The sequence below is a fragment of the Scomber scombrus genome, chromosome 9, assembly GCF_963691925.1.
Source record: "Scomber scombrus chromosome 9, fScoSco1.1, whole genome shotgun sequence".
NCBI lineage: Eukaryota > Metazoa > Chordata > Actinopteri > Scombriformes > Scombridae > Scomber > Scomber scombrus.
The window spans coordinates 16,457,724-16,475,888 of record NC_084978.1 but is presented as its reverse complement, the minus strand read 5'-3'; the positions used below and the strand labels follow the sequence as shown (position 1 = coordinate 16,475,888).

At 38.1% G+C, this 18,165-nt stretch overlaps 1 protein-coding gene across 3 annotated transcripts; it reads right to left on the bottom strand.

Moving 5' to 3' along the window:
* Positions 1 to 28: 28 nt before the first annotated feature.
* On the bottom strand, positions 29 to 16,202 carry LOC133985736 (high-affinity choline transporter 1-like). 3 transcript variants are annotated; one of them, XM_062425427.1, is made up of 10 exons: positions 11,730 to 16,202; positions 8,670 to 8,869; positions 7,233 to 7,539; positions 6,571 to 6,684; positions 5,545 to 5,700; positions 4,422 to 4,570; positions 3,999 to 4,142; positions 2,775 to 2,928; positions 2,473 to 2,690; positions 29 to 2,372 (listed from the first exon to the last, which is right to left on the bottom strand). In XM_062425427.1, the coding sequence occupies exons 3-10, from the start codon at positions 7,414 to 7,416 to the stop codon at positions 1,800 to 1,802; spliced, it is 1,692 nt and encodes a 563-aa protein (XP_062281411.1). In that variant the 5' UTR covers positions 7,417 to 7,539; positions 8,670 to 8,869; positions 11,730 to 16,202; the 3' UTR covers positions 29 to 1,799. The 3 variants fall into 3 exon arrangements, with proteins under 3 accessions (XP_062281411.1, XP_062281410.1, XP_062281413.1); XM_062425426.1 differs by having other exon boundaries at positions 8,670 to 8,857; XM_062425429.1 differs by having other exon boundaries at positions 8,670 to 8,764.
* Between the last annotated feature and the right edge of the window lie 1,963 nt (positions 16,203 to 18,165).

The following is an 18,165-nucleotide window of genomic DNA, read 5'->3' as shown; positions in this document are numbered from 1 at the left end:
GTCACTAAAAAACTTTAATAAAAAGTTTAATAAAATTATATATCGATGTACCTGCAGTCTTTAGTAAAAAAAAAAAAAAAAATTCAAAGAGGTATCAAAAGGTAGATGATGTGAATGATCAGACATGGATAAAGTTTGATATCTTTCAACAGAAGGCACTTTAGGTTGTATACACAACTAATTCAAACTTAGACCTACATTTCAAAACATGATATAATTAACTTACTTCCACTTGTTTTACAGATTTCTCCAACAATTACAAATAACTGCATATTTAAAGACTATCACAAACATCCAACCCCACAAACATTAAAACAACAAAATAACACCAAAGAAATTATTAAAGCGATTATCAAGTTTACTTATGCAAACAGAGCACAACGCTATAGAGGTGATGCCTGAGCCTGGGATCTAGAAAACCATGATCCTGTTGTGTAGAAAGGTGAGCAATGTGCCAGCCAAGCCCCCAAAACCACAGTAATACAAATCACCCACTGGGATATACAAAAACATACTAACTTAACAAAAAAACAAAAAGTTATATTAAATTAATTCATAATTGATATACATGCTGTCTTTAGTACAACAAAAAAAAAAAAATCAAAGGGGTATCAAAAATAATTGGAAATACCTGAAGTACCAATATTTCTATACTGCTGAGCACAGGCCCAGGGCAGAGATGTCCCACACCAATACCATTCATCAATTCATCCCATATATGAATGCACATTTACAGACTGTATCACAAACATCAAACCCCACTGACATTAAAGGACCGGTGTGAAAGATTTAGTGTTATCTAGCGGTGAGATTGCAGATTGCAACTGACTGAATACAACTCCCCTCCCCTTCCAAGCATGTAAGAGAGTCTACAGTGGCCGTGAAACTGACTAAAAACATGAAAAGCCCTCTTTAAAGCCAGTGTTTAGCCCCGTTTCCACTGCAGGAACTTCAAGGTAATTTTACAGGGCAGGGGCCGTTGGTGCGTGTCTCCATTGCAGGAACCTCCTCGAAGGAACCTCTCCCGGAACTTTTACAGGGGCTAACCGAGTCCCTGCCTCGGGGTAGGTACTCCGTACGGCCCCGAAAAGTTCCTGGGTGGGGATTGGGGTTGACTCGGTGCCGATTGAGTATACTCAAAGCGGGATGTGGAGTCAACAGAAAGCGCCAAAATAAGCATCATTTTTTAAAACTCAGCAGAAGAAGAACAGTAGTAGAAAGCGTCTACACCGCCGGAAAAAAAGTTTATAACATCCACCATCATGTACATGAACACACAAACCTGAAATGCGGCAACCAGCTCAGCTCTTTCATGTTCACCTCCTCGTTGTCGTTTTCTTTGTTGTGTTTTCGGGGGGGTCGCCTCTGTGACGTCACGGTCAGAGTCCGGTGGGTCCTATCCGGGTCCTACTCTGCTGTGGAAACACAACAGCTGAGAGGACCGAGTGAGAGGACGTTCCTGTAAAGGTCCCGCCTCCTAAATTTTACCAGGAACTTCCTGAAGTTCCTGCAGTGGAAACACGCCTTTTGTCTGTTCTGGGCAACTGTAGGGGGGCTCAGACAAGGGGACCCCCTCCCAGCTCTGTAGATATACAGGTTCTTAGGTAACCAAAACACAATCATTCTTATTATCAGTTGATTAAACACTAATTAAAACTTACTTGTGGATATTATATTCCATTTCTTCCATTTCCAAGTGCATTTGGCTAGATGCCACTAAATTTTACACACTTTTCCTTTAAAACAAAATTCAGCAACACACTTATTAAAGCACTTATCAAGATCATGTTTGCATCCCATTAAATAATTTCTTGTTCAGTCCTGCTTGTTGTCAGTTTTATTTCAATTTCATTTTCAGCTTCAGATTTCTCCTCCTCTTCATCTGTTTTGGTGGTGCCATTGCTCGTTAATAATTGTTTTGGTGGGGGTTTGTGGGATATCACGTTAAATACGTCCCATCTTTTTGGAATCAGTCCTGTGTTGAAGAGCAGTGAAGCCAGGTAGGAGAACAACAAAGTGGCAAAGATGGTGGACAGCATGCAGATAGTCATAACAGGTGCCCGCTGGACATACACACCATCCTCGAGAGTGCACCCTGGGAAGTGGAGGACAACTGGCAACCCTATAGATGGTTCACCACTCAACAATCTCAACAACATGCCAGTTAGAAGGCCTATGATGGAGCCATAGCCATTAGAGATGTTAAAGAAGAGGATGCAGACAAGTTGAGGGAACATAATGGTGTAGGTGATGCCTGAGCCCAGTATCCAGAAAACCATGACGCTGTTATGCAGAAAGGTAAGTGATGTGCCAGCCAAGCCCACCAACACTACAGTGATACGGATAACCCACAGGAGCTCTCTTTCTGATGCCTGCAGGGGTAGAAAACACAGGACAATAAGACTTTAATCTCAAATTCTACTCTAGAAAAACTGCCCCTTTAGACATAGAAAGAAATAACCATACTCCTACCTTGGTCCTCAGAATGTTCTTATAAATGTTAGATGAGAAAATGGAGGCTGCTGACAATAGAGCGGAGTCCGTTGATGACATCACGGCGGCAGCTACAGCTCCGATACCAATAACAGAGATGTAGTTTGGGGTGAGGTACTGCAAAGCAATGGGCAGAACCTGACTGGCCTCTCCACGCTCGTATGGGGACAGGGAGCCATATGAGGTCATGTTCCAGTCTGACACCAAAACATAAAGTATCCACATAAATGGGAGTAGTTTCATTTTTTTCAATTCAGTGAAATTCATTTCAGTTGCTGTACCTGTTGATGCTGCAACTGCTCCAATCAACACAGAAGGGATTCCTAGAATGAAGATGAGGGGAGCTGCAATGAAGCATGTAATCCTGGCTGTGGCTGATGAGGAGGCTGACAGGGTCCTCTGGTGGAAGTCCTGATAGCCCAGGTTACCTAATGCCTAAAAAAACACACATTTACATCAAGCATCACTAGAAAAAAAAAAGTTACCTGCTACAACATTTTCTTCTATGTAACAGCAACATTGTTGTCACATGTAGCCTCATTTCAAGTAAATAAATGAATGGATTCATAATCACTAGCAGGGGGGAACAATTATAAATCATATATTTTTTAATACTTGAAAGACAAGAGTTAAAGATTATCTTCAGGCCTTTATTTGATAGCAACAGTGGAGAGATGACAGGAAATGAGTGAAGAGTGCCGAGATGATATGCAAGAAAGCCTATTCACATTGCATCTTATTCCTCCAGTAGATATGAATGACAATATGTGCAGAAAAAGTAAACAAAAGTTAAAGGATATGTTAACAAATCTCATGTGTAGAGCCAAACCAACAATCAATTGATCCTACTTACAAGTAATGTGTGTGTATTCAGAAACTGATATATCTTATTCCTCTGTGCTGCAGATCTCCATTGTTGTCCAAAAACTAATAAAAACACACCAGTGAGTCACAGGGTGACATGGTCCTCCGCCACAAAGAGTGTGGTTACGTTAGTTTGTTTAGAAACAACTCCAAAGACCATTAACAGCTATCAGAGTAGTTATGTGTACTGCAGACACCACTGCACAAGGTTACATTAACAGATTTGTTGTGCTACATATAACAACCTAATAATTTTGTACTACATTGTCACAGAACTTTAGCACAAAGTGAGGAGGTTTCGATATGTAGCACAAAAAGCTACTACTACTCTCCGGAGATATAAAACGTGATTGCCATTATTTGTCTGTGGAGTTATTTATACTAATGTGCCAAAACTTCTTGTGTCAAATCAACAGGTCATCAAGTGCAAATGTGTGGCTCACTGATGTGTTTTTAATAGTTTTTTTGGAAAAAACAGAAGTCTACAAAACAGAGGAATAAGATGTATCAGACTTTGGATGCACGCACGATATGTATATGAGTACTGTAGGATCACGTCATTTTTGGTTTCAGATTTGTTGATAAGACGAAAAATATAGAAAAGTCTACGCCTTTAAGGAATTGCTGGATGAAACCCTTACCAATAACAAGAAATTATCAATCCACTTCCATGCTCTTTCTTTATCCACTGAACCAATCCAGGGGGTCTGATAAGTAAAGTTGAAAGCAGTCTTGGTGATATCAGCTGAATTAGGGTTCATCAGGATGAAGGGGACACATAGCCACTGCAAAAAAGACAACAAACAGACATGTACATTTTAAAAATGCAAACACACTTGATTTAGTGCTTTGATGTGATAGTTGTTGAGTATTTTCACTGGTTTGCTAGCATGATGAAGAGAGAGAAGGTGGTTTGGCGTGATAGCACAGCAGCATCAGAGGTTTTACAGTTGACATATTAAAATATAAGACATTTCACTTGATGTCAACCTCAGAAGAGGCCTCAATAGAATTTAAGGATTAATAATAAGCTTTTGGTTGAACTTGTTTAGCGAGAAACCCACCAAACTGAAAAAAATGAGGGATAACTGTATGATGTCTGTGTAGGCGACAGAGTAGAGGCCTCCCAGCAGTGTGTAGATGATGGCTACTGCGGCAGAGATCCAAATGCAAAACGTGTAAGGCAAACCCAGGATCACATTCATTGTAGCACCTAAAATCACACACACACACACACACACACACACACACACACACACACACACACACACACACACACACACACACACACACACACACACACACACACACACACACACACACACACACACATTAACGCCATCAGATTAGCATGCTACCAACTGTGCATATCAGTAAGAATAAATAACATTTTGACAGATTGCATTTACTCATTGAGCTTTGTTAAATAGATTTTGGCCACAAATTATTTTGATGATTGTTGTACTTATTTTCAGTTGTATTAGAGTATTTCATGATTACTGCAAAATATTCACAGCTGGGTTTCAGTGTTTCAAGAGGTAATAGGTTCAAGCCACAGAATAACTTTGTCACTGTCTTTGAAACATGTTTCAGATCAGAAACAGGTTTAATGCCATGTAGGTTTGAACAAAGAATGAATTTGCCTCGGTGTAAGAAATAAAAATGTTCTTGATATTCATCATTTCCTTTCTAGTGTAAGAATATTGAAACAAAATACCAACATACTGAGGCAGCCAGATATACTTATCCCAAATACATGATAGATGAAGTTTTCTTTCTGGGCTTTGTTTGTACAGGCAAGTTCATAATAACATAATATCAGACTTATAATATCAGGCTTTGTTGGTGTCAAGTTACAAAAGAAAGCAGAAAATCCGCACTCTGCAGCTGCCTTTGCAAATACTGGTTTGCACAGGCAGCTACAGTGTGCTACGATATGCAGACTTTCTTTTGTACTTTTGGTTCTTTGGTCCAGCACCTGTTTAAAGTTTTTGTTCTGGACGTGCATGTCTACCACACAGCTTTTGGTGTCAAGCTACAGGTGTCAAGTTACAGACAGGTTTGTGTTTCAAATCTATCAAATTAACTGAAAATGTCACAGCACAGTAAGTAAATAATGGTAGGAAGTACAAACTGTGGTTACTGCAAAATAAGACTATAGAGAACATTTACACCAGTGTCACTTACCTAAGCCAATAAGAGTTCCTGTCACCCAGATTATGTCAGATATCAGCAGTGCCACAGACAGAAATCCGCTTATTACATTTCCATACTTGTTCTGGAACGGGTCCATCATTGTCACATATTTTCTGTCTCTCATTATCTTGGCGAAGAAAAGTCCACCTTAATAATTGAATCATACAAAGGGAGATAGATTTGGGTCCCTTTGTGTTAGATATTGGATGCCATTAATTCTTCCAGTTGTGATATCACACTGAGAGACAGTTCAGAATAGCTTGGAGGAAGGTTCAATTGTGCCATCGGTATGCAGACTGGAAGATTAAGTACATTTCGGTTCAGAAACAATTTCTATTTATCCTCCAAACACACAAATGAGCTTTGATATGAATTGGGACATGATAGGGAAAGAATAAAAAAGGAGAGAGAGAAAGAGACACAGAAAAGAGAGCATTAAAACAAAACTAAACAGAGGTCTCATGTAATGTATCCACTTTTACTAAGAAAAGTCTATATACAGTATAAAGTATTATATAAATACTGGGTTAAAAATTCCCCTCCTGGCCACCATAAATTGGTGGGGCACGCTCCTGCTCCATATTATATACATAATAACCCACCTTGTCTTTCAAGCTAAGTTGTACAAAGCCAAAAGTTGTGTGTGCCATGCAGCAGCACAAAAGAAGAAGAATGGTTGGTTTACATGCAGATCATATGTGATTAGAGGACAAGTCATATTTTAATAATTTAATCAAAGATGTTAGTATAGGTCTTCTACACTCTTTTTTTCAGGGGGTGGATGAGGCAATGCAGCTACATTTTAGCACATTTGCCAACAACCTTGTGTGTCAAATGACAGTTTATACTGTAATGTAAAAATGAAGTTTATATGTGTAGATAAGCATAATTAGGTCAAATAAAGTCAGATGTATTTATATAGCCCTGTTGTCAATTAATAAACCTTTGAGATGAGGGAAAACTCACAAAAAACACAACATATGTAGCCATTGTTATGATGTTTGAAAATGATCTTACCAACAATGAAAGACAGGGCGGCTGTTACTGGCATGACAGCCCAGGTAAGCCCCATGGTGGGAGTGTACACTGCCTCTGTCAGACCAACAATGAAGCCTCCTCCTACAAATGTAGCTGCAGGAAACAAAGCACATATGCATGCACACACACACACACACACACACACAGTAAATAGAGTATATACACTTACAGTGTCTGTAAAAAGTAATCACCCCCTTGGATGTTTTCCCCTTTTATTGCTTTTATAAATTGAATCATATATATATAAAAAAATCAATCACAGCACTGAGTCTGTATGGATAGGTTTCAATCAGGTTTGCACATCTGGACACTACAATTTTTCTCCATTCTTCTTTGCAAAACTGCTCAAGCTCTGTCAGGTTGCAAGAGGATCAGACGTGAACAGCCTTTTTCAAGTCCAGCCACACTTCCCCTCACTTCTAGTCTTCCAATTTCTTGGAATGTTCTATTCAGCATGACTTCTACATTATTAACTTACTAATTAAAAGCATCTAAGTGGTATTTAAAGGGTGTCAGATGTGTCTCATTACGATAAGAGTTCATTTAAAAAAATGGAAAAGTCTATCCAGATGTTTTTTTCGTGAAATTCTTACTAACACACTAATGTGTTTCAATTGTTTTTCCTTCCCTCCCACACTCACCTGTCATGGTGAAGACTCCCACCGCCAGGCTGATGCCTCTGTTTCCCAGTAGAGTAATCTCAGTGAGGCCTGCTTGGCTGCTCTTCTGCACCTGCTTGGACTTCATGGAGGCCCAGATACCGGTGCCCAGCACCAGCAGGTAGAAGAGCACCATCACCACCAGTCCTGGGACGTTTAGGCTCATTGTGCACTGACTGAATGAGTGTTGGACGTTGACTCTCACTGTCTCATTAGGTTTTGAAACAAGCAGAACCAGAACCAGTTTCAAGTCATGGAGACAATATTTTGTTGCTCCACATCAGTAAACCTGAGGAAGAAGGAAGCATCATAAATTAATTTAAATTCATAATGCTGACAGAAGTGGTCAAGGCATTTTAATGTAAATGTTGTTATAGTCATCACACCCTTTTTAACAGCTGAAACCACCTTAAACATTGAGTTAAGCAATGAAATCTCTTGTGAAATAGCCAAAACTGTTCTAACCTTGGCAGATAACTATGCTTTTGTTATGAAGTTTACAGCTACTTCTTTGCCTTGTTCCATGTCAAGATAAGATAGAAGCTCTGAGTTTTGGGATGTGTGGAACAATGGTAAGGTGTCAATAAAAATCATTTATGACTTCAGGTCCTTAGTATCCTGTGTCCTGGATGTGTGTGACCATTGTGTGACATGACTGGTAAATTTATGTTTTGTGTCAGTTTGCCATTGGAGGCATTCATATAGGTTGACATGTTTGACCAATCACAGATCATTTTCTTTATTCCTCCAGAAGCAGAATAATAGATTAGCTTTGTTCTTTGCTTGTTGAGACGAGCTGATGTCACTTTGAGCGTATGCTGTGTCCTCCTTGTACAATAATAATTGTTTAACCTTCAACCCAGCAGTTTTGTGTATTATTTCATATTTGTGTTAAGTGCTTTCAGACAATTTCCACGACAATTTCCATACATTTCAATATCCCTTCAATGGAGTCACAAAACGTTGTCATTCCAGGCATATATTTCAGGATTGGATTAGTCTGTGATGATCACTATCACATTTTAGCACTGGTTTCTTGAGACCTTGTAAAACTGAGGAAGTAGATCCATGGCAAATCAGCAGACATTCACTGTATTGTATTCATGATATAATATTTATAAAATGCTGCAAATTCAGTGAGCATTTAATTGTACAATAAAGAGTCAACGTTGCTGCTTGCTTATTTGTGACATTTTTCAGTTCATGGGTCACCTTGAAAATGACTCCACAGCGGCCTCTACAGGCTTTAAGCTGCTTTTCAGGTGGCACGAATAATAAACATTAAGACGTTATTGAGGAGGAAACAACATTTAGTGTCCAGACTTACGATAAATGTCGATATAAAAAGCCTGTTGACTGTGATATGTTTTAACAAAACAGACGACTGGGTAAATTTCACAGCTTGATAATATGACTCACTGCGTCTGCTGAGCGCCTGGTCTGCTGCGCGTCTGGTCTGCTGCGCTGTTTGTCAAAGTGCGAATGCGTCGCCTGGCCCTCGCTGTCGGTCTGGTCTGTCAAAGCCCCCGTTTGGACAGGGAGGGGTCAGCTTATCAGGACTACTTCAGTGAGCCAGATGAACAGTGAGATAGCAAGCTGTGTCCCCCCTAAAATCATGTCTATTCTTTAGTTATGAGGTATGGGAGCCCAAAAGTGTAAATAAACAACAATGAAGAATAAAAACAGCATGATCACTAAAAAAAAAAAAAGTACCCTTTTTTTTTCTTCACAAAAAATAAATAAATAAACAAGTGTGCAGTAAATAAATAACATATTTCTGGTATTTTTTCTATGTATTTGTTTATGTACACTATTATACATATATATTATTATTATAATTCCAGACCACACCCCTGGAAATGTGGCAAGAAATAAATGTGGAAATAAATTAATCAATAAGTATGATTCATTGAAATATAAATAAATAAATATTTTAACAAGCAAGAATAAACAAATAGTGTTTATATTCTGTGTCTGTGCGTGCGTGCGCGGCACATTTAATATTCATGCAGACCCCAACACAGGTACAAAACGTAGGCCTACTTGGCAGCAACAGAAAAATGAAATATAAAAATCTAGCTCAAACAAGTATGGTATAATTTCATTACAAGCAATTGTGATGTTGTTTAGCCTGCCCTACCTACTTAAACAGCATTCAATGGCATTCAACATGTGATATATTTCAGTAGTTAGTGAAATCAAATAAAAGCAAATAAAAGTATTTTTTTTAGCCATCCCAACACTGACAGTATTCAATATTGTCTATTTGAAAGCAACAAAAAACGTTGGCAAAACAAAAAACAAAATCCAAAGTGCAACACAAAGAACTGAGAGCATATGTCCACGATGTTTCGTACAGACGATACAAAGGCTGAGAATCTTGTTCAGATAAATGATCGATTATACAGAAAAACGTAAACACTCAAGAAAAAAAACAGAAAATCCTGAGAGAATGATAAAACATCCCAGCTGGGTCTATTCACCCTCAGAGATTTCTAGTATTTGTGCTTCAATATTAACTGGCTCTTTAAGAAAAGGACAAACAATGTCTGACACCTTCAGTCTGCAAGCTTCAGCTAAAAAGGAGGAGAAACTCAGGGTTAGTTAAAGAAAACCTGCCAGCGAGCAGGTTAGTTTTACTGAGTATGTTGCCAGGGTAACTGACTCAGAGTTACGCTGAACTGGCTTTGTGAAACTGAAAAACCAGTTTCCTTCAACTTTAAGTCAACTAACTCAGAGTTTTCACTAAACCTGCTTTCTGAAACAGGCCACAGGTGTTTTCACTTAGCTCCGGGCTCTTCAGCTTTAATCAATCTGCTCAGACATTTCAATGATTATTTGATTTAAAAAAAAAAAACACCAGCTTCTTTGTTAAAGACTTTCGTTGCATCAGAAGAAAAAATCCATTTGATTATGTGATTGGATACACATTTAGTCATCAAAGGCATAAGCTACTGTAGGCCTATCTAATTAATATTTAACCCTTTGGCGCTTGAGTGGATCGGATCATACTCGAGAGAATATGTACAGCGTAATCTCTCCTCTTTTTTACAGTTTAATGTGGCTTAGGGGTGATAAAAAACGTATGACAGTTTGATCGAGGGGCGGAGTGGCTCATCAAATGTGGAGATACACTATCACATACACAGCATGTGACACCTTTTTATCTTGTTAAGGGTGTCACAAAAATTAAATGGTAAACAGTGTTTTCTATAAATTTACACAGAACGTATATAAAAATGCTGAAAGGCCAAGATGTCTTAAACTTTAAGGTATCCCACTTCGAGATGTCTCATTAACCAGTTGCAAAGATTGTAAAGGACCTTGTTACATGTCTCTAGGGCAGTGGTCTCCAACCCTGCTCCTGGAGAGCTACTGCCCTGCATGTTTTAGGTATCTCCTCACTCTAACTCGTTATCAAGCAGCTGAGGCTCGTCAAAGGGCTTGATAACGAGTTGATTATTAGAATCAGGTGTGTTAGAGTGAGGAGATACCTAAAACATGCAGGGCAGTAGCTCTCCAGGAGCAGGGTTGGAGACCACTGCTCTAGGGTGTGTATGGGGTGACTTGTTCCTGCTAGATAAGCCCTGGAGATGTCAGGATATTAACTTCAAGATTCAAAGAAATAAATATACAGCACAATACATATTTCAGTAGCTTCATTGAATCCTTCTGTAGACTAATGAAGTTATGTTAATAGTTGAAGATTGTGATAAATTGCCACTGCTACTCCTCTCTCGAGTGCCCAACCTTTTGACTCAGAGGTTCTGCTCTGACAACTGAGCTGATAGATGGGAAATGATCTAAAAAAAATTAAAGCTGAACATAAACAAACTTTAATTTTACATTTTTGTACTTTTATTCTGTTATTGTGAGAAGTAGCCAAGTGACACAAATTAGACCACGGACTGCATTTGATAAGATTTTTTGCTTTTAGATGTTTTATTACAGAAAGTGAGAATGTCATGACCAAAATAGTCATATATCCTGTAATTTATAGTGGGGATAAATTATTCCCCTTCTTGTTTGCTTATACACTAAGTTTTCACTTTTAATATGTTTTACCTATATTTTATAATTTTGTATTGCATTGACGATGACATTGTATTTTTTCTGAAATTGTTTGAACTACTCTTTCCAAATAACTTCAGTTAAGCAACCTGTTTGTCTTGAAAATATCTTTACTGTAATTCAACATCTTCCAGTGTGAAGTATAGCTTGTATATAACTTTCTCAACATCGGAAACCACACTCTAATGCAACTGCGACAGAAACAGTGCAAATAATATTGTCCTGCTATGTAAAATCAAACAGCAGTGATGACAGATCTACTACTGGGGAAGAAATAACATACCCAAAAAAGCAGCAAAACTGGTAGCACATACTGGTTTGCACATTTTCAAGAGGTAAAAGACACATAGGAAATAAAAGGCTTCCAGAATACATCATTGTGCTGTTGGCTGAGTTTCCTCTGCTTACCATGTGTAACCCTTCTCAGCGCTGCTGTCACCCGTTATTTTTGGATCTGTTTGCTTCAGTTTTTCTGGATTTTGACTCCTTCGTCTCTCTGTTTTTCAGCCTTTGCGTGCTTTATCTTGTCGTCCAAATAAAGCAATGCAGCAACAGACTACTCTTGGCTGTTGTCTGTGTTGAGACGATCTTAAAAATACCACCAGACTCGGTGCAGGTGCACGCTGGACGTGACGCAGGTGACGCACGCTTGCTCAACATGTTTTTTATTGCTGATCATATCTACTCTCACTTTATATTACTTTAGAAAAATGTTTTGTTTGGATTCACTGAAAAAGGACAGGGATCTCTTCTCGTTTTATTTAATTGTTTTTTATTTATCTTATATAAAATCTAAATTTAATCTGTCTCATTGAGAAAATCTGTTTTCCAAGAGATACCTGAGCACAATCAGCAAACAACACAACTACACAAAAAAAAGGTCATAAAAAAAAGTCATCATCATAAAAAAAAGAAAAAGATAAGGCTATACAATCTCCAAGAGGGCAGTTTGCAGTTCATTTCAATTAAAAAGGTGCATAAAACCAGTTCTGCCAACATTAGTTACATATCTAAAGTGTCGCAACAAGATACCAAGATGAGAGAAGAGATGTGAAGCTTCCAGTGAGGCTTTAAAGATGAGTAAAATGAGATGTTTTTTCTTCTTGTCTGTAAGGAAGTTCAGCCAATCTTGTGATACAGAGAACAATGATCAGTACAAAAAGTACATTGTCATAAAGTTTAATGCACAATGATACACAGGGTTTAACTACTGGAGTATTGACAGAGCAGCATGACAATGCAGAATTTGTCCATAGTCAAAGTCAGACATGAGGGTTGACTGCATAATAGTCTTATTAATAGTCTTATTTGATTTTACTATTCAGATTCAATTATATATTTGCAAATCAACATCATTAAGCAAAAAGCCAAACTTTTCAGAGCTGATTGTCCATATCAAACTGTTCTTCTATATTTAAATCTATGAACAAAAAAAATCTGTTATAACCAGTGTGCAGTGGAAGCTACTCTCAAAGTTTTACAAGCTACCAACTACTACATTTGAGGAACTACAGTAAAGCTACCCTCAGTGCAATCCAACATTATAACATATAAGACATCTGGGGAAGTGTTTGTGGCATAAATTGAGTGATACCTAGACAAAAAGCTCAGATACAGATAGGTTGAGTAAAGCTAAAGTGGGCCAATTTCTTGGTATGTGTGCTTGGACTCTATCACAACAGATATTCACTAACGATCATGTTTTTGTGACACAGCACAACCTTCTTAACATAAGTGATTATATATATATATATATATATATATATATATATATATAAAGTTTTGAAGGGATTTACTTATTATTTAAGTAAACATGAACCCTTTTCCCTCATTCATTTTTGTTTTTCAGGTTTAGTGGGATAGCTTTTCTGCTATAGTGGGAAACAGAGCTACATTGTCTTGTCTCGGCATTTTTCAGACACGATTCTCTATTTAGAAAATGTATTTATGTCTTTGCAAGACTCCTTTTCTGTTCTTCCTAACTTCTTTTTCTTTCACCTTCTGATATGTTTTGTGTTGATGCTTTATCTTCACTTACTATCTTCACTACTGCCCTGCATGTTTTAGGTATCTCCCCACTCTAACACACCGGATTCTAACAATGAACTCATTATCAAGCCCTTTGACAAGCTTCAGCTGCTTAATAATGAGTTCATTATTGGAATCAGGTGTGTTAGAAAGGAGAGATGGTGTACCCCATAGAAAGTGCTGCTTAACCTCACCCTCTGAGATCTGCCCATGAGGAAGTTTAAGTAACCCTTCTCAAAAGGTATTCTGAGTGATTAAAATGGAGCCACCTGACCCCCCATTAGAGATGGTCCAGATGACTAATTGAGAGTCATCTCTAGTAAAAACCACTCATTGTTTATTCAAACTCGAGGATCGCTTTATGCTTGCATGTCATTGCACTCTGTTTTTGATGTTATCTAATCAATGAGTAGTCAAGTAGAGAGGACAACTGTACTCAAAAATGTTGTGTCCGAGTTTATACATGCCAACATGTCAAAGATGGCGATGCACGCAGACACAGTGGCTCCTCCAGGTCGGTGCACTTTGGTCCCGAGAAATTGAATTTTGTTCCACTGTATGTATTAAATTGATATGGTTGGAATGACAATGGATGGAATTAATAAACTTGAACTTGGACTCCTGTCCATAAGAAAAAAATAACCACCTTATTTCCATGTTTTCTGTAGGAGTAAATATATCAAACCAAGAGACTGTCAGCCAAAAACTAGACCAGTCGACTCTACAATACCAATCAAATGAAAACAACTTCCTTTTTAAGATTGTGTCCTTGGACGTTTTTTGCCTTTATCTGACAATTGATGACAGAGGCACAGGAACAAGACACAGGTCTGACACCAGATTCCAACCAGGTAGGTTACATTGCGATTCTATGGTGATTCTAATTGTTTATACACCAGTAGCGAGTACTTCAAAAGAAGGAGTTATACTACTTTAAAGAGATATGACTAACAGCTTAAAATGTCCTTACATAATGTGTGTTAAAATACCATGTGACCAGTGTAACCATGAACGTTGATTATGCAACTGCAGGATTTATATCTTGCCACATATTTATTTAGTTTTGACACCAGTCCTAGAACAGCTGACCTATTTGTCCAGTTTGAAAATTGGAAGCAAAGTTGACAGGCCAGTTGACAGTGGTTTGTTTGTCCAGTTAGAAAAGACTTGTGTTTATATCTGGGTGAAAAACAGCGCTGTACAGTCACTCTATTGTCCAGCCCACTTTAAATGGCATTTGAGTTGAGCTAATGTATCCATGGTTGGGACACACACACACACACACACACACACACACATACACACACACACACACACACACACACACACACACACACACACACACACACACACACACACACACACACTCACACACAGTGGCATGGCTGCCCCTGATTCTTCAAAATTTCCAATCAAGCAGTGAATACATCCAATAGTAAAAAGGACAATATGGATGATGTGGTCGACAGCTTCAATAATTTTTTTGTTAATGTTGGACCAAACCTGGCCAGAGAAATTCCTGTTTCTTTGTTATCTGAGGATTGGAATGATAACCTTATAGAGAGAAATCCCAGTTCAATGTTCCTTACAGCAGTGGAGGAAAAAGAAATAAAAGATATTGTAAATAAATGTAAACACAAAACATCTACTGATTCAAATGAGATTGATATGAAAGTTGTCAAAAAGGTCATTGAGGGAATTAATAACCACTAACATATATCTGTAACTTATCATTCCAAACTGGTAAATTTCCTAACAAAATTAAAATAGCTAAAGTTGTGCCACTGTATAAAACTGGGGATAGACACCGCTTCACAAATTACAGGCCAGTCTCTTCTTGAAAAACTATTCAATAACAGATTCTGGCATTAACTGGCATTAACTGAATCAATTGAGGAGATTACAAACGCCATAGATCACAAACTACATTCAGTTGGAGTATTCATAGATCTTAAAAAAGCTTTTCACACAATCAATCATAACATATTAATCAATAAACTTGAACGGTATGGGATCAGGGGGTTAGTGTTGCACTGGGTGAAAAGCTATTTAAATAATAGAAAACAATTTGTGAAGTTGGGGGAATATACATCATCATGCTTGGACATTGCTTGTGGCGTCCCCCAGGGGTCAGTATTAGGACCAAAACTCTTTATACTTCACATTAATGAGGTTTCAAATACATTAAAATAAGTATTATTTGCAGATGACACTAATATTTTTTGCTCTGGGGGGGATTTACATGAACTACTGGGGAGGATCACTACTGAAATGTGCAAACTGAAAATGTGGTTTGACAGAAATAAATTATCATTGAACTTAAGTAAAACCAAATTCATGTTATTCAGCAATTGCAATAAAAATAGAAAAGTACAGATACAGGTAGATGGGGTGGACATTGAAAGAGTACACAAAAACAAGTTTCTTGGGGTAATAATTGATGGTAAAATAAACTGGAAATCTCAGATAAAACACATACAAAGCAAACTGTCAAGAAGCATTTCAGTTCTGAGTAAAGCAAAGCACATTCTGGACCACAAATCACTCTACATTCTCTACTGTTCACTGATCTTACTATATTTACAATACTGTGCAGAGGTTTGGGGCGATCTTTTCTTAGAACAATAGTGTTGTGAAAAAAATCACTTGTACTTCACTACAATAAGAAGTACAATGCATTACATTTCTGAGAGAGAGAATACATACCAACGCCACTTCATAAAATCTCAGTTTCTCTACCAGTGGGGCTCTCAGCCAGTTCTTAAGTACACAACCAAACAAAAATATCCACAGGTTTCAAATAGGATAATGGTTCAAAGGTCAACTAGCTGGCATCAGGTTGGCTTGTGGAATAGACAACGAGTGACACAAATAATCTGTTACATTTTCATGTGTCCTATAGATATCCCAGGCTTCATGTTGCTATTTATCTGTCTTAAATGGCACAAGACAATACAGAAAGCAATAGGAGATAACAGAAACATATATAAATGATTACGATTACTAATTACTTTTACAACAGCCAGGTTCCCAAATTAACATTGAAACATGTTTTTCTTGCTGTTACCATTCCTCCTGTTCATACTGACCATTAGAAGATCTCATCATTATGCACTTTCAATGTAAATGGGGGACAAAATCTGCAGTCCTCCTTCTGTGCAAACATGTATTTAAAAGTTTATCTGAAGCCAATTTGAAGCTTCAGCTGTCCAAATGAGTCAAATGAAGTACATATATTTTTCATCATTACAGTCTTCTTAGTGCCAAAGTCTCTCTTTTCGTTACTATTCTTCCACCGCAGCTCAACAGAGAAACACTGTCCGAGGAAACACAAAGAGGGAATTTGATGCTAAAAAGACTGTAAATGTGGCAGATATCCACTTGATATGACTAACTCAGACTGCTGAAGACTCTTATAAGCTTCACATAAACTTTTAAATGCATTTTTGCATTTAAATTACTTGTATGGAGTGAACACACTGTGGATTTTGGCCCCCATCATATCACATTGAAAGCACATGTAAAAAGGATCTTTTAATAGTCAGTATGAACAGGAGTAATCATTACAGAAAGGAAAACCTCTTTCATTGTTCATATGGGCACCTGACGGCTGTTTTAATACAGACATGAAAAATTGCAAACCCAGGTGGGTTTTGGGTGGTGAAAATATCATACTCATAATGATACAGCAGAAAATTTCCTCATGATAATATGGATTTTGATGATTGGGAAAAAGGTTGTGAGAGATGAGCATGTCAATCTAAGTCTGATAGGGTTGTCTAGGGAATAAAAAAACAAGCTAGGAGATGTGGAAATGGATAAGATGAAAGCTTGTTGGTAAAATGTAATACAGAAGAACAGAAAAATAAAGCTTTGCATATAGAAAGTATTTGCAAAAAAATGGTTTTACCCCTCCCTTTCTGCTTGCAGTGGTTTGACTGGCTGCTTCCTGCAGGGGCATGCAGGCAGTGGCTTCTTAAAGTAATGTGGTGGCACTTGTGTAGGCCTTCGCCAAGGTTACAACCAGCATGATCTAATTTTTCTCTTTCTGCTAGGTTCCACACCTCTCCAGGTTTTGGGTGAAAATAAAAGAGGGATTCTGGGTGAGAGCAGAGTGACACATGGAGAAACTCAATGTTGAAGGGGGCAAAATGAGTATTATGTAAGAGATTGCTAAACAGTTAATGGCAAAAATGTTGATGGCTTGTCTGTTCTTGGGGACTTTCAAATTCAAAATTCAAAATTACTTTATTTATCCCCGAGGGGAAATTCAATTAGTCTGTTAGCTCTTCTGTAAATTACTGAAGAATTAGACAGCCTGGCTGTAGGAGCGAAGGATCTTTTAAATCTCTCCGTCCTGCAATGGAGAGAGAAGAGCCGTCCACCACTGTTTTTTTGGTCCATAAAGGTGTTGTGTAGCGGATGATCCGGGTAATTCAAGATGGCCTCGAACATCTTCACAGTACATCTCTCCACCACCTCCTCCAGTGTGTCCAACCTGGCTCCAATCACAGAGCTAGCTCTGTGTCAAGCCTTGCATCTTTGTGTCTGATGCTGCCTCCCCAGCAGGAATCTGTACTTCCAGAAAAAGTTCAAATCGGATGAGCTTCCCAGTTACCATATATCCAGCCCCTGCTTTGCTGTTACAAATGTAGAGGTATGGGCATACAGCAGCAGTTTACAAAAGAAAGCAGAGATGTCCCAAATGTGAAGGTGATCATAGAGTTAAAGACTGTAAACATAATGTGCAGGATATATGTTGTTAATGTGACCAACACAGGGTAACATTTGGGCGTTGTGAAGTCAGGAAGAGCAA

What these genes read in the sequence shown, in the direction of transcription:
- LOC133985736 (XM_062425427.1), bottom strand. Translation starts at nt 7,416, where the DNA reads ATGAGCCTAAACGTCCCAGGACTGGTGGTGATGGTGCTCTTCTACCTG. An exon ending in TTGATAATTTCTTGTTATTG is followed by an intron (nt 2,929 to 3,998) that starts GTAAGGGTTTCA and finishes GTGTTTTTTTAG; the next exon opens with GCATTAGGTAACCTGGGCTA. An exon ending in AGCAGTTGCAGCATCAACAG is followed by an intron (nt 2,691 to 2,774) that starts GTACAGCAACTG and finishes TTTTGGTGTCAG; the next exon opens with ACTGGAACATGACCTCATAT.